Source organism: Nothoprocta perdicaria, unplaced genomic scaffold, assembly GCF_003342845.1.
Source record: "Nothoprocta perdicaria isolate Ctin4 unplaced genomic scaffold, notPer1 scaffold_162, whole genome shotgun sequence".
NCBI classification, from domain to species: domain Eukaryota; kingdom Metazoa; phylum Chordata; class Aves; order Tinamiformes; family Tinamidae; genus Nothoprocta; species Nothoprocta perdicaria.
In genome coordinates, this window is record NW_020454783.1 from 493,508 (window position 1) to 508,892 (window position 15,385).

Below are 15,385 nucleotides of genomic sequence, written 5' to 3' on the forward strand. Positions count from 1 at the left end.
AACATGGCTTTGTATCTTAAAGTGACTTGGCAAACATGTGGCAAACTCCCTATTACAGGAAACCACATAAGTATTTTGGATCTGGGAGAACAGACACAAAATCAAACCTTGCTATTTTTCTTCTCTTAAGAAGACATCAGAAAAGAAATTTCATGGAATGGCAATATGGCAACCATCTCTATAAGTCAAATTATTCATAAATTTCTCCCTGAAAAAATCAAATCCAATACATCAGAAGATTCAAGAAGTAATTCTTACTATTCCCCTAAGTTGTACTTTTGGGGAAACTTACCACCAAGTGTGCTTAGATAGTAACGTTACAAATGCTGYAATATTTAAATTTCGCCCAGTTGTTCTTTGTCTCGATAGTTCCATAAACTTTGTCACGGCCAATTCGGAGCCTCTATAGGAAAACAATCTGTTTTAAGAACAATCAGTGGGCAAAGGGCTTCAGGATATAGGAATTTATCCAGACTCATCCTTGAGCAGCACCAGCACTTTCTGCACAGGGAAACCTACTGGCAGAAACTGAAACGGGAGTGAGGCCACTTGGGACAGGCCAGAAAGGTGGGTTTGGGCCCCGGGCTGGCACTGGCACCAGGACATTGGGTAAGCGGGGACACTGGTTTTGTCTCAACACAAAGTTGCTGCATTTCTAAGCAAGGCCTGAAGCAGAGCTACACAGCCCTGCACACTGGATCTTTTTTTTCCCCTTTAATGGGAACACTGTGGTCCCCTGGTCCCTCTTTCACCACTGATCACCCAGGACTTCCACAGTTGGGGAGGCACTGAAAATCAGCCTGTGATTTTMAGGTAAAGCAGCAAAAAATTCTTTTCTTTAAACACGTGGCAGAGATAACTTGTGTGCATGTAAACTGATTGGAAAGAAAAGTCGTAAGGAACTGGAGCTGACTGCAGTTTGTCTGAGCAGGTCACTTCACAGTCTAAGGCCACAACTTGCAGTAAGTGTTGAAAGTTTCACACAGAAATCACAGTAGAGAAATGGAAGGAGGAAATAAGGAAAGGTTTTCCCCTGCAAGAAATCTCTTCATAAAAACACAAGACAGGAAAGTGCAGATGAGTTGCATAGTAACTGCGTGGCAGTAGTTTTCCCTATCAATATTTTCGCAGTTAGCTACATCATAGACCAGTGTGAGAAAAAATGCAGTTAACTATTCTCAATAAGACAGCAGCCTTTTTTTTTTGTCCTTAGCCAAGCATTAGTTTAACTTAATTCTCAAATTATTGCACCCCAGAAACCCATGATGCCATCTGTGCTGCCTGGAAGCTAGCAGCAGATTYGGATATACCACCACTGAGATTGAGGACAGGAAGAGACAATCAGATCCCTGGTGGCTTTGAGGAAGGAGAGGAGAGACCTGTGCAGCTCCTGCAGCCCATTGCCACCCTGCCTGCAGAGACACGGGCTCTACRTCACAGTGACCCTCCACTCTCCATCCACTCCATCCACTCTCCACAGTGACACACGTTCCTCCTCAATAAAGGTTTCTTCCCATGTACCAAGCAAACAGCACTGTGCTGACTGCTTCCATACAGGCTCCTTGTCCCAGTATTGTACTGGCAGTGCTTTTAGTTCTGTACTAACTCAGGAAATTTTAACTGGAAGCAGATATGAGCTGAGGTACTAAGCAATCTGCAGGAAGCCTAAGGAATATTTCAGATGACTTTGTGGCTTTTCCCCTTCTCATTCCATGAGTTTTCTGTGCAAATTTCAAGAAACAGATCCTTTAAGAGATCATTTTCATGATCACTAAGAAACTATTCTTGCTCTTTTTTAATATTTTGTTTCAGAAAAGAAAAAGAACAMGAGGATGGGGCTCAAATCAAACTGTTGAACTCAGGCACCTGCGCACGTTGAGCAGCTGCCGTCTGGAATGGAATGRCACACGGCAATATCATTGGAGTTATACTGTACCTGCCACTTCTTTCAGTAGAACATTCTTTATTGACTTGGCATCAAAGGTTAAAGTCTTTTCATTACTAAGCAGTGTAACAGGGTATAACATAAAGATGTGTGTGCCCTATTATTTCATGCAATCCTAAAATTCAAAAATGCTATTTCACTTAGATGTGCGGTTACAGGAATGCTTGCAATGAAATCTTCTGATGAAAGGATTAAAACAGAACTATAAGAATTATATTMTATCATTGTAAGTAACTTTTTAGCAGGCTGCAGCACACAATGCAAGCACCTGGGATATAACAAAAACCCTAGCTTTTCGTATAAAACACTGAAGTACATGGTGCCCTGGCTACTGGGAGTTAATAATTAGGGTTTTTTTTTCGGTAGTCCTTGTGGTTTTTTTAACATAGATCTGTATACTCTCTTGGTCCAATATATGTCTCAGGAAAATGATGTATTTCAGGAGCTTCTCCGCTAAAGTGCATGGAAATGAAAAYGTATAACACTGTACATATAGCGGAGAAGATATCAAGCTTAAATATGACACTTGAGAGACATTTAAACTGTTTTCTACTCCTTCATGCAAGCATTGCTGACTAACTAGCACATACACTGCTGTTAAGACCTTAGTTTCTTCAGTCTCTTCAGGCATTAGCCTGGGTTTGAGCACTGAATACTAAAAATATTCACCTGTCCTTCCTCAGATCAAACATTAGAGACTTAAAAAAACAGGGAGCAGTTTTCTGCATGTGTAAGCTGATGTGGAAACACTGTTACCCTACCTAAAGGAGCCTTGTGTTTTGAACCTCTTCATGGCTTCTGAGCAAATRCTGTTCAAACTAAGCCCTGCTTTTGCTTAAAACAGCATCTGTCAACATATTCTAAAGCCAGTGAGAAGACATTAATTTATTTCTGTAGGTTTGATCAGACTTTTTGAATACATGAACCTCATACAGTTCTCCTGCATAAAAACAAGAGCAAAACAAAACAAAACACCAACCAACAAACAAACAAAAACAGGCCCAACAGGAGGAAAAAAAAACCAAAGAAATTATTCTTTTCATGTCATTTTTCCCATCTGAGCAATACAGGCATGGAATATGAGCTCTATGAAGTCTTACTGTGACAATGAGCTAAGTTAAATGCAGAATGGTGTAGCTAAAAAAAAACATGGCCAAGTTCAGTGTAAAGTAGTTAGAAAACGCATGCATCAAAAGCTATGTTGTGTGCAACATGGCAGGATACAGGCATTAGTTGGAATGGACTGAAATCATGCAATTATTTGGAAAGAAGCTGCTGAGGAGAATAAAAAAGTGTGGATACCTGTGTGGATCATAGCTTCCTCCATCTTTATTTCCTGATATAGGAAAATACAAGAGTAACTTTTGTTAGTGTTTAGAACTTGTAAAACCATTCACAATGTAGTTTTCCATGCACAGCATCTAATTCCTAAAAAGAAATGTACTGTGTTAAACAAAGACAGAGCTGCAGTCCAACAAAGATTTCCTGGAAGTTTTATATAAAAGAGCTGAAAAACCACAGTTTTTCAAAAACAATAAAACCCCCAAACAATTAGATGTATTAAAATAAGAGTAATCTTTGTAGCCAAAGAAAGCAATCCAAAGGTGCAATAACATAAAACATATAGAATGAAGTAGTCCTGTAAAGATCACATTGTTTGGTCAACCAGAATAAAGTGCAGCGAATTCCAGTCTCATGTAGTGTAAATAACAATCTGTTTTTCTGTTCTGAGATTCTCGAAAGAAATATTGCTTTCCCCCAAAACAGAGGGGCTAGTGATGAAAGGCAGTCTGAAATGTTAGGTCTCAGTTATAGTGCAGAACCTCAAGTTGTTCACACAGRCAGACAGCAGTCTGAATAAACACAAGATTTAATACTGCAATTGCTACTGGGAAGCAAACAGTAAAATAGAATAAACCCTGTAAGAGAGAAAAGTTATGACTATGGACAAGAAAATCTCTTTGGAGTGTCTGTCAAATGTTGCTTTTTATCATCAGTATCTGTCTAGAATAACCTGTGCAAACTTGCAAAGAAGCTTTCGGGTCATGCAGTTATGCAGGATGATGTATGTGGATCATTCCAAAGTATTAAGAGCAACGCTTAAGAGAGCGAGACTTCATGGATCCAATTAGTACTTAAGGAGAGGAAAATGGAAATGAATGCTCTCATCTATTTTTCTTGTACCTGTTTCAAGTCCTTTAGGTCTTGGATTGCACTGCTTGTAACCCTGACAGCTTCGCAGTTCCATTAGCTGTATGTGTAATTGATTCAAAATGCCTCTTTCCACTGTATGGACTGTATTCGTCAGCTGAGAAAAAGGACGGGAGGCAAAAAAATACTCGTTAATAACAACAAAATTAAAAAAGCTACAGGAGTTTAGCATAKAATAGCTTGTCACAGGAAAAGGGATTTACCTGGTAAGGATCAGTGTTCATATCAAAATACTCCAGGAAGCCAGTTGCAAACTCACAAAAGAGAAAATTGTGGGTATCATTAACTGTTCGCAAACACCAGTAGGTGTTGTTGTTTGAGCTTGTGCAAGCACAGAAAGATCCCACTGCAATTAAAGAAACAAACTTTTAGTTTTAGGAGAATTAAAAAATATGCTTCTTTCTTATATCAGTAAAACTTCTATAGATCTTCATGTACTTGAATTCTAGATCAATTTGCTCTAATATTCCCCTGTTTTAATAATGACTAGCTGGATTTTCACCAAAAACCCTGATTAAATAAATACAGTTGCACACAATTTTCATAAGTATACATTTAAAGAAGATAGGCGATAAGAAATACTGTAATAAGACTTATTCTTTTCTGATTTATATGTAGTTTATTGGGAATTAGTAGAATTCAGGATTTGTAAGACAGCAGTGATTCCTGGTCTTAAGAGCTGGAATTGCTTACTGTATATTAAGGTGCTCTTACTACCAACAGTGTAATCTAGGCAGTGTATCAGATTTCACAGCATTTTCAATTTTTAATATGAGGAAAGATAGAGTGGGATTCCAGAAGCAGACACCTATAGTCAGGCGTCACATGTGAAGTAAATGTTCCAGGCCTTATTAGAGGAAATGAAGATTTAATCAATATAGTTAGTGAAGTATGCAGAGCTATTCACCCGATGAAATGCAGTTATGTATTTTGCAGTAATGCTTATCATCTGCTCAAAAATATACTTTATTCAGTCTTCAAAGGGCATTTTGTGAAAAAGTACGATTGGTAATTATATAACAAGCTAGCCTCTTTTAGTTTCTTTTCAGCAGAGCTGTTAGTAGAAAACTTGTAATTTCCATGTAGCAGTTTTTGCATTAGAAAGGGTCCCTGAATGACTGTGTTATATGGTGTTCCTGGTGCATAACAAACCACAGAAGAGATCATAGGAGATGTCACAGCTCTGTGATAGAACTGAAAAGGAGGAGACTCCCTCTGAATTCAGCATCAGGACACTGAAAACTTCATAGCAAAATAAGATGAAAGCTTCCCTAGACAATGCTCTGACATTACTACTTCATGCTTGCTAAATTTAGCCATAATGAGACAAATGAGAGAAACCTTAAAAGAAACGTAAAAGAACTGAACGACTTCCAAGTGGCTGAAATTGAGCCATTTGGATGTAGGGCTTCTTCATCTCTGGAATGTCTTTTTATTTGAGATCATATTCTGTATGCTATAAGTTTATCCAGTCAGTGCCGCCTGGGAAGTTAGAGTCTTCTTAAAAATTACTCACAGCTCAAGTGACCAAAAGTCACTTTATCACCAGCTTTGACATTACTGGTGGCACTTGTAGGGGTACTACTAATTAAGTGTCTTAGACACCCATTTGAAAATGATGATAAGATGTTGTGTGCAATAGCTTGACAATCACTGCCAGACAACATCTTTCTCCATGTAAGTATTTGCTCCTAGGTATTTTTCTGCTTATACACTACAAAAATTTAGTCAAATATCAATATATTAGATTAGATTAATCACCTCTGAATCAGGAAATTGCCTATGATACACTTCTAACTCAAAAAGGCAAAATGAAAGTTCATCTTTTCTGTGCTGAAGTTTGTGATTCCATGCAGAATTAAAGGTCACGGCACAAAAAGGATTAGTGAAAAAATCACTGGTCATATATATCTCATCTATAACCTAACATGACAAAGGAGCAAAAAGGAAAAGGCTGTAATTCAAATAGACACATTAGCCCCTGAATACCAGACTTTACAATTTGATTTCAGGGGAAAAAAATTAATCTGAAAAAGCTTTTCTCATAAGATAAAAAGGGCTTTGCAGAGAGCTTAAAGGTTCAAGAAGGATCAAAGTTCAAATAAATTTCTTTGCAATGTCACCTGCATGGCCTCTGAGCTCTGACACTTAGGGAATTAAACAAATATTTACAGAACTGATTTCTTATAGTAAGTATGTGAATTACTAATTCAATACATCATTCTTATTCCTACTTTACTGTTGTGAGACCTGCGTTAGACCTGTATCTGGACAAAGTATCATAATTTCATTGATTTTGCAGAGCTCCAACAATTTGCATTTAAGGAGTATCTGTCCCTGTCATCTGTCCAGGATAAGTATCATTTGAAAACCTTCAACCTCCAAAGAACCAGCAATTCTGTAGTTAACATAAAAAACAAACAAACAAACAAACAAACAAAAAAAAAGATTTAATGTAATGGAAATTAAGTAAAGGGTTTTATTGAATCTTTTTAGAGAACAGGCCCTTTGTCAGTATTAGAATTTTTACAATATATAACAGTGATAGAAGTCCTGTAGATGGCTTTATTTGTAGTATCTTTTACAGCAAAATGACAAGATGAATTCTTTTATTTTAGAGCATGATGACCAAAGGAGAATAGGTATGGGATGTAGGAATCATCTCATTCTAGTATAATAATTCCACCTCATGCTGTCACAGATACTTAATTCTGCTGACACATGCACTGGTCAAAATTTAACTAATTTCATTATACAGACTTAAATAAACTAACATGGACAGAGATTGGGAAATAATGGAGATAATGGGTTTCTCTTTTTTACCCTCTCTGTCTGGCCAAGCTGGAAACCTATAAAAATTCTTATGAAATATTCACCCATCTCGAGCAACAAAAGGTGTCATAGATCTCAATAGCTAGTTATGATAGCTATTAGATTTAGATAGATTTAATTAGATAGATTTAATAGACAAATCCTCCCATTTGTTTCTGCAGTGTTTAGCACAGTGCCTCTAATTTGATATAAGTAATGTAACTATAAGAGCACGTACAAGTGCAATTCTTCTTTAGTACTGCAGAATTACAGAAGTAGCACTGTTAAGCACCTATTTTTCAGAATAATGATCTGATTGACTGCATAAGGAGGAACTATATTACATGGTAAGGATGAACCTAATTCATATTGGCATACAGAAATAAGACAGGAGACTTACAGTTCCAAAACGGGGCTGTTTGCCAGTGGTTGTTATCATGGGTAAAACATGTCAGTCCAGGAAGACTACATTCATCTCCTTTCTTCTGGCGCTTTTTTCCCTTTCGTTCCTTTTTCCTCCTACGATTCTCTTTGAAGAGCTGCAGTTTGCCATCAACTTCCTGTGCTGCTTCTCTGCTCAGGGAGAAAGGGAGACATAACTGCCAGGGAAAGGTTTTTGTCCAGGTAACAGCAGCATTAGCGATTTTTACATCTACTCAAGTTTTTTGTAGGTTAGATGGTGGGAACTACGTCTTTCAGCAGGCTGACTCTGCTAGCTCAGATTCTACCCCTGCTCTTCTGACAGAGTGTTCTCTTTAGTAAATTTGAAAAATGATGCACTAATTCATTTAGGTTTTTTTAACCTTTGCTAAATCAAATTGTTCCTGAAATGATTAAATCCTTCCATTTCGATCAATATTTTTTAAATATTCATAAAATTTCTCATATCTGTTCAAAATTATTGAAGTTTTCTTGTAACAGCTTCCCTTATCTTCTCCCTCCCTCTGTCACACACACACACACACACACACACACACACGTTCTTTATTTCTACAGTCACAAAGGGCCAGCTGAGAGAGTGAGAGATGAATAAGATTCTTACTTGAATGGATGAAGGTGGGTCTTGAGTTTCTCTTGGGCTTTCACCCCTTTCTCTTTGTTGTAAAAGCTGTAGACACAATTATTAAGGAGGTTGAGTGTCATCAATTCATGAAATGACTTATTTTCAACACAAAAACAGAAACATGAATTTATTGTCTTCTAGGTTAAAGAACTATATAGGATAACTTACCATTTTCACTTAATGTAAAGAAATAATATGTTGGCGAGTAATCCTATGCTAGATTGTAGTAAAACAAAAGGGTGTTCAAATATGCCAGCGGAATACAAACATACCCCCTCAGCATCTTAAAATTCATACATGTCCCTTACTCTGATTTGTAATACCTTCCACTCTTAAAATGAATCTAATCAGAATTTGGATCTGGCTCTCCTTTCATTTTCAACTCCTTTGAGCTAGGTCATACACACTGATACTTGAATGTCTTTGAATGGCCTACTTTAATTTCTTGTCAAGTCAACAGAGTCAAGATTTTCTCCAGAGAGAGACTGGAGTACAAATATTTAGACTCATTTTCTTTCCTTCCTCTGACTAGGGATGAAGCCTGAACAGGAGAGCCTTATGAGTAAGCTCTAAGTCTACAGCAGGCTGTGTTTTTCAACATCTCAAAAAACTTGAAAAATGTCTAAATCTAACCAACTAGTGTGGCTTGCAGTGCTGAAGGTCATGTCTTACCTCTGTTTACTACAGTCACATTCATCTGGTTTTCTTCTTTTCAGGTGTCCTCTAACTTCCCTTAAATTCTTAATTTTATCTTGCAGAGCTTCGATCTACAGTGAATATTTCTGAGTCAGAATTATTCCTTGAAAGAGGAGCAGTGTAGAGACTTCACTTGGAACGAACTTTCAAATGCCTCTTACCTCCTTATCAATGTAAGCCTTGTGGTCCTTCCAAGCTCTCGCTGATTGGTACAGTTCTCTCTCACAGTGAATAGTGTCATTGGGAAGAATAAAACACCTGTAGATATAAGTTTAACAAATAGAAAAGATCAGTGGCTTCCCAATTGCCCTCCATTTCATTTTATTCTAACATTCCTCCTTATTTCTTCATCAAACTTTTCTAAGAAATGACAATGTCTTGTGCTGGTTTATATTATTCATAATTGCTTCAATCTGTTTTCTAACCAAAATCAAATAAGTCCCTCACCTATGGTAGGCACTGTTTGTCTGCCAAGCACAAATGAAATGACAATACCATATCAGAGATTTTTAATCTAATCAGAAATGAGACCGAAACAAAGTTCTGCTCAAATTCAAAATTTTGAACTCTTGTGAACCAAACTTGTCTTTGCTCTTTTAACCACCAACTGCTGACGAATATGTTCCTGCCACATGAATGTGACTCATCCACGCACACAAAGTAGTTAAGAATGGAACATAAAGTCAGTGAGGTAAAGATCAATATAAATCAACACAGATCAATAAAGATCAAAGTTAGGGAAAAGTTTTCAAATAAGAGGTGAAAAAAAGAGAGCACTCAAATAATAAAGTATTTGCAATGACAACAACAACAACAAAAAGTCACACCAATGTTCAGAAAAATGAGGTCAGGTGAGATAGAAAGTCTAGCAGATTACTGGCTTTTCAAAGTCTCCAAGAGGACATACACAATTTGCATTATTATGAGCAATTCTACCTTTATAGACATATCCTTTCCTGTCTTTCCCCAGCCCTGCTTCACCAGGATTTTCAAAAACGATATATAAAGAGGATTTGGGTGTTTATCTCCTCCCATATCCTCCCATTATGTTTATTTCTCAGTCATAGGAGAGAAATTTTGAAAAGAGCACTTCATTCATTAAAAGACGCAATTATTTATTGAGAAATAATCTCTTTTTTTTCCAGAAAGCCGTTTAAGACTTTCTTAATTCCACACTTGGAAATTATCAATGTTAATTTTTACTTATTCAAAATTAGCACTTATGTTTCTCTTGATGTTTTTGAAAAGAATGAAAAATCTTATTTATATTTTAAACAAGATAAAACATATAATTTTTAATGACTAGTTGAGTCTTTGCAGTTCTGTCATACCATTTTTTAAAATCTGATATATTTTGAAATTTTTGACTTTTCATTCATATTTAGGGTAAAAATCTGAAATCTCATCATCTTCTAGGATGGAAAAATGATCATTGCTCTCATCAGTGATAAACTGATCTGATATATCTTAGGTAACAGAAAGAAATAGGAAGTAACTGATCTGTTCTCATTTAGAAATGGTTTTATTTCTCCTAATTTCAGCCATCTGAAATTTAGGCCTCTATGCTAAAGTAATTACATAACTGTTACAAGGAACAGCAGGAGTATCAGCCTCAAAGAGTGATATCATAAAACACATATTTAGGTATGGAGAATGAATTTCCCTCTGGAAATGCCTATTCCTCCTCAGAAATAAAACATAAACAACAGTCTCACCTTTAGATATAGGGATTTCTGGGAAACGATTTAACTTAATAAAAACTACAACTCAACTACATCTTCAATTATCTGTGACAAAAGAATTGTCATAGAATCATAGAATCATCATGGTGGGGAAAGACCTTTGAGATCGTTGAGTCCAGCCATAAGCCCCTCAACACCATGCCTGTTAAACCACGTCCCTAAGCATCTCATCTATACATTTCTTGAACACTGCCAGGGATGGTGACTCCAACACTTTCCTGGGCAGCCTGTTCCAAAGCTTGACTACTCTGTGTAGAAATTCTTCCTAATATCTAACCTGAACCTCCCTTGGTGCAACTTGAGGCCATTTCCTCTTGTCCTATTGGTAGTTATTCTGGAGATCAACCCCTGCCTCACCACCATCTCCTTTCAGGTAGCTGTAGAGAGCAATAAGGTGTCCCCTGAGCATCCTCTACTCCAGACTGAATAACCCCAACTCTCTCAGCCACTTGTAAGGTCTGTGCTCCAGTCCCTTCATCACCTTTGCTGCCCTCCTTTGGACACACGCCAGCACCTCAGTGTCATTCTTGTAGTGAGGGTCTCAAAACTGAACACAGGATTTGAGGTGCGACCCAACCAGCACTTAGTACAGGGGGACCATCACTTCCCTACTCCTGCTGGCTGTGTTGTTGCTGATACAAGCCAGTCCTCATATACAAGTCTCTATATATCAAAAATATAAAATCAGAAATAAAAAAGTGAAAATAAATAAGACTAAGAAAAAAAATAGAAAAAGCAATAGTACTTGTGTGTCACTCTGACGGAGTTAGGTTGACCTATGGTATCTGTGCCATCAGCTATCATTACGTCACGAGGAGCACCATCAGTTGCCCCTGCTTCCTCCTCATTTTCAGCATCGTGACGCTTGCTGATACTTTTGGTCTTCTTTAACATCTGCAGTTCTTCCTCTTCCAGATTTATGTCATATATTTCACCTTCAAATTCCACAGACAAAGACCGGGTTTGGCGAGTGTGAACAAATCGTGGTTTGTATTCTAACAGAAAGAGAGAAATATTCATATTTGCATATACATATTCATATGACTCATCCCATCAACACACAGCATAATCCAAAAAGCAAGAATGCTAATGCTGTTCAGCAAAAATCCAACTCACTTTTACCAGACTCTGCAGAGACTGATTTAATAATATTTTTTTGATATTCAGTGTGGTGCCACTAGATCTCCACCTGTAAATTGGCATGTGTCAGAAGTTTGATTTCTTCAAAGGGGCAAATTTTGATACTAAGCATTACACCCTCCATATGTGGAATATCTAAAAGAACCTTATTGGAGATTCCAGCAACCTGTGGAAAGCTTTAATTAGGGTCATAGGTCTTTTAGTTACTGTTTTGGAGTTTTACAAAGACAGCTGAATATGAGTGAAATTAGCTAAGACAATTGATACTTTCAGGGTTTCTTATGCTATGTATAAGAATACGAATATCTTTTGGGGCTCAGCCAGAAAGATCTTACACAACATACCTCTTTTGCCAAAGGTACRTGCCTTGAAGCAAGGTGATAAAACATAGTCAACATCACACCAAGCTACATTTTGCCTACACACAAAAAGACACCCACCCCATGAAGCCCTAGAATGCACAAATCAGCTTGTGAAAATCTATTGCAGGGCATCAGTGTCCATTAGTTGCGTCTATGCTGAGCACACCTTCATAGTCTAACAACTAATAATAAGATTTGTAGCAGAATAAAATGAGAGCTCTAAGCAGGTGCTGCCTTTGACAGTGCAGTCTATCACAGTTTTTCTATTAGATTCTTTGAAAGGCTCATACTGAACTTTCCATGCAAGAATCATTTATCAGTACAGAGTGAGTCTCATTTAAAATTTCATTCAAACCACCYTATCCTTCTAAACTATTTTAGTGGATGACTGCTGTCAGGTGAAGAAAAGGAGTACAACTAGTCAGTCATTGAATACATCTACATTTCTAAAGAGAAACTACAACATCTAAGCATCTTTCCAATTTATAAACTTAATACTCTTTAATCAATCGACACAGAAAGATTCATAGGGTCAGAGAGGAAAAATTCTGTCATGGTGACAGTCCGTTATGCTAACATTAATCAAGTAATCACTTGAAAGAGTTAGGAATATTTCAGAATTTTATCTTAGTGTTGCCTAAAAATTGAGATCTGAACTAGCCATCCTGTCAAACAAAGTTTTATCACCATGAATCTCTTCTTCTCTTCTTTGCTTGCGTGAGCACTAGGGAGAACCGGAGGAAGAGAAAGGAAAAAGTGTGAGAATACCTGTGTGGGAGAAGAGCATAACAAATGGACCCTTTTTGATTCTCCTGCTTCAGATGTTTTCCAAACTGTTTTCCATTCAGGGAGGTAACACTTTCCTCCTTCCTACCCTTCTCCTACCAATTCACTTGCTTCCAGCCAAAATCCTTATCCAAACCTTGCTGGTGCTCTGGTAGCAGCTTTTCTGCTTTTTCTGAAAATATCACCCGGGGGCACATTCCTCAGYTTAGGAATCCCCTTGGCAATCTGTGACATGTAGATTTTTTGGCAGAGGTCAGTGTGCACACACTGCAGAGTTCCTTAGGTCATGTTAAACAAGTGAAAGAAATTATGTCATGGCAACATTTTGACTGAGCAGTAAGGCAGCTCAAGACAGACATTTTGGCTGATGTGCAAAGAATGCCAGGGATTCTTGTTCACATATATAGTGGGGGAGGATTTAAATCAAGAAATAATTCGAATTAGACTGCAATAACTTTCTGAGATCTGTGCATAATCTTCTACTTTTTATATTTCTCATACATTCTCATACCTCAGCTCCCTGTTATAATTGCCTGTCTCTGTTTCATTGCACAAGCTAGATTTTTGTACAGAGAATGGAGAATATAGAGAAGCCCCCGGAATCCAGATCCACTTGGATTGTTATACAGCTTCACTTTCATCATTGGGAAGAGATATGGAAATACTTGTTCCTGTGAAGAAGCTTCTATAAATAGGCTGCTGTTCCATAAATCCTTAGCAGGGATAAATCCAAACATTGCCCTCTCAAAGCTGGCCACCCATGCATTCCTTCAGCTCATGCACCACTAGAGGACACTGCAATCTAACTTGTTCCCTTTCCTGCATCTTCGGGTGGGCTCGCTTGAAAGCTGCAGCAGCATCTCATTTGGGCCGGAGCCAGAGCCCTTAMACACCTCATGTGAAAGATATCTTTGGGATATAGAATCTTARAATCATAGAATGCYGAAGGTTGGAAGGGACYTCAGAGGTCATCTAGTCMAACCTCCCTGCTCACGCAGGGTCACCTAGAGCACGTGGCACAGGGCTGCGTCCAAGCGGGTTTTAAAGATCTCCAAAGAAGGAGACTCCACAACCTCCCTGGGCACCCTGTGCCAGGGCTCTGTCACCTTCMCTGTCAAAAAGTGTTTCCTTAAGTTCCTGTGGAACTTTTGGTGCCTCAGCTTGTGGCAGTTTCCTCTAGTCCTAAAATGTATGACCAAATATGACCAAACAACATTTAAACTCAGTGTTTGTGATGCAAGAACACTGAGATGCCAGGTGCTCTGGCTACCCTGGCAAATAAGGGCTCAGATTTCTGGGCAGAGCTCGACAGGTTTCATCTCTGGCCAGTGCAATAGGTGGCACCAAAGCATCATTACATGGACTTGCCTCAAGAATATTCCTTGATAYAAGGGAGAACTATGGCTGTTACTACTGCAGAGACAACTATGCAGAGCCTGACTGCCAGTTGCAGGTGTATTCATTCATTCCACCCAGAGGCGAAAACAGGAGGGCATGAGTCCCCCAGCCCCTGCAAGCCATTCCCACCCGGTTCTTTGGAGCACCCGCAGGACACTCACTTGGCGCACCGGGGTTCCTCAGGAACTGCCGCTGGTTCTTCCTCTGGGCGCGGGCGCCGCGGTCGTGGGTGCCGTCGCAGGCGCAGCCCTTGCCCTTGGCGCCGTAGCCGCGCGCGTGCACGCTGCGCGTCCGCTTCCGCAGCGCGAGCACCTCGCCGGGCGCCTTGCACTTGTGGATGCGCAGCTTGCCCGCAGCGTCCTCCGTGCACTGCCACTTCTGCGGGGGAGGAAAGAGGAGGTGGTTCTCCCGCTGCTTTCACGTGCCTGGTGAAACGCGAGAGGACCCCTTCTGTAAAAGCTAAAGGGTTCCTTAAATAACCAACGGAGAAGGGAAACCTCTTATGGGGCTAAATTCGCTCATGTTCGTCTCAATGTCTCTCTCGTCCTAGGCAAACACAAGCTTGAATGAAATCACCACCAATGGGCATAAAAAAAAATACAGCTCAGCCAAAAAAGATATATAAATCAAGAGTATCTAGACTAAACACATCCGTGAAAGAAGCAAGTAACAAGTCTTAATTTACCGAACCACAAAGCACAGCTGTCAGGGCTCAGGGCTGTTTTCACCAACTCTCTCTTTTTTTTTCCTTTGAAAAACAAACATTGTTTCTTTGTTCTGCGACTTTGAATTTCTAGCACGATTCAGGGGAAAAGAAAAAAAGAACTCTTCACAGAGGAAGAAGAGCTGAGATCAGGTCAACTGCAGGGTTTCATGGAAAAGAGAAGGCCAAATTGCGGATACAAAACTACAGAGAGCACTAACTGCGAGCAACTTGGCTTCTCACAAGGGGACAGAGGTAGGGCCTAAACCCGAGCATGTGCTCCCATAGACCAGGCCACTCAGAAACTCAAATGCTGATGATTTTTTAACATTTCATGTAAGAAGCGTGAAACCATAATAACAGCAGACATGTACTGTACCCAGCCACTCTCGCTGCACCCAACAGGTGTAGTCAGTGTGTTGAACACATCCAGAAAAGCGAGAGAGGAATAAGCGAGCAGAGACAAGCTCCCTTGGACGGACAGTTTTGCTGGCTGCATTGTGTCTGGGATAAGAAGGTGGCAGGCTG

The 15,385-nt window shown here is 39.1% G+C and overlaps 1 protein-coding gene across 1 annotated transcript in view; it reads right to left on the reverse strand.

The window, feature by feature from the left end:
- SULF1 (sulfatase 1) overlaps positions 1–15,385 on the reverse strand; it is a 62,150-nt gene that overhangs the window by 2,112 nt on the left and 44,653 nt on the right. The window contains exons 11-19 of the mRNA XM_026035590.1: positions 14,316–14,532; positions 11,214–11,463; positions 8,888–8,984; positions 8,703–8,797; positions 8,010–8,075; positions 7,368–7,540; positions 4,360–4,502; positions 4,130–4,253; positions 3,248–3,281 (exon numbers count right to left, since the gene is read on the reverse strand). Coding sequence (XP_025891375.1) covers positions 3,248–3,281; positions 4,130–4,253; positions 4,360–4,502; positions 7,368–7,540; positions 8,010–8,075; positions 8,703–8,797; positions 8,888–8,984; positions 11,214–11,463; positions 14,316–14,532 — 1,199 coding nt within the window. The remainder of the gene's footprint in view (positions 1–3,247; positions 3,282–4,129; positions 4,254–4,359; positions 4,503–7,367; positions 7,541–8,009; positions 8,076–8,702; positions 8,798–8,887; positions 8,985–11,213; positions 11,464–14,315; positions 14,533–15,385) is intronic.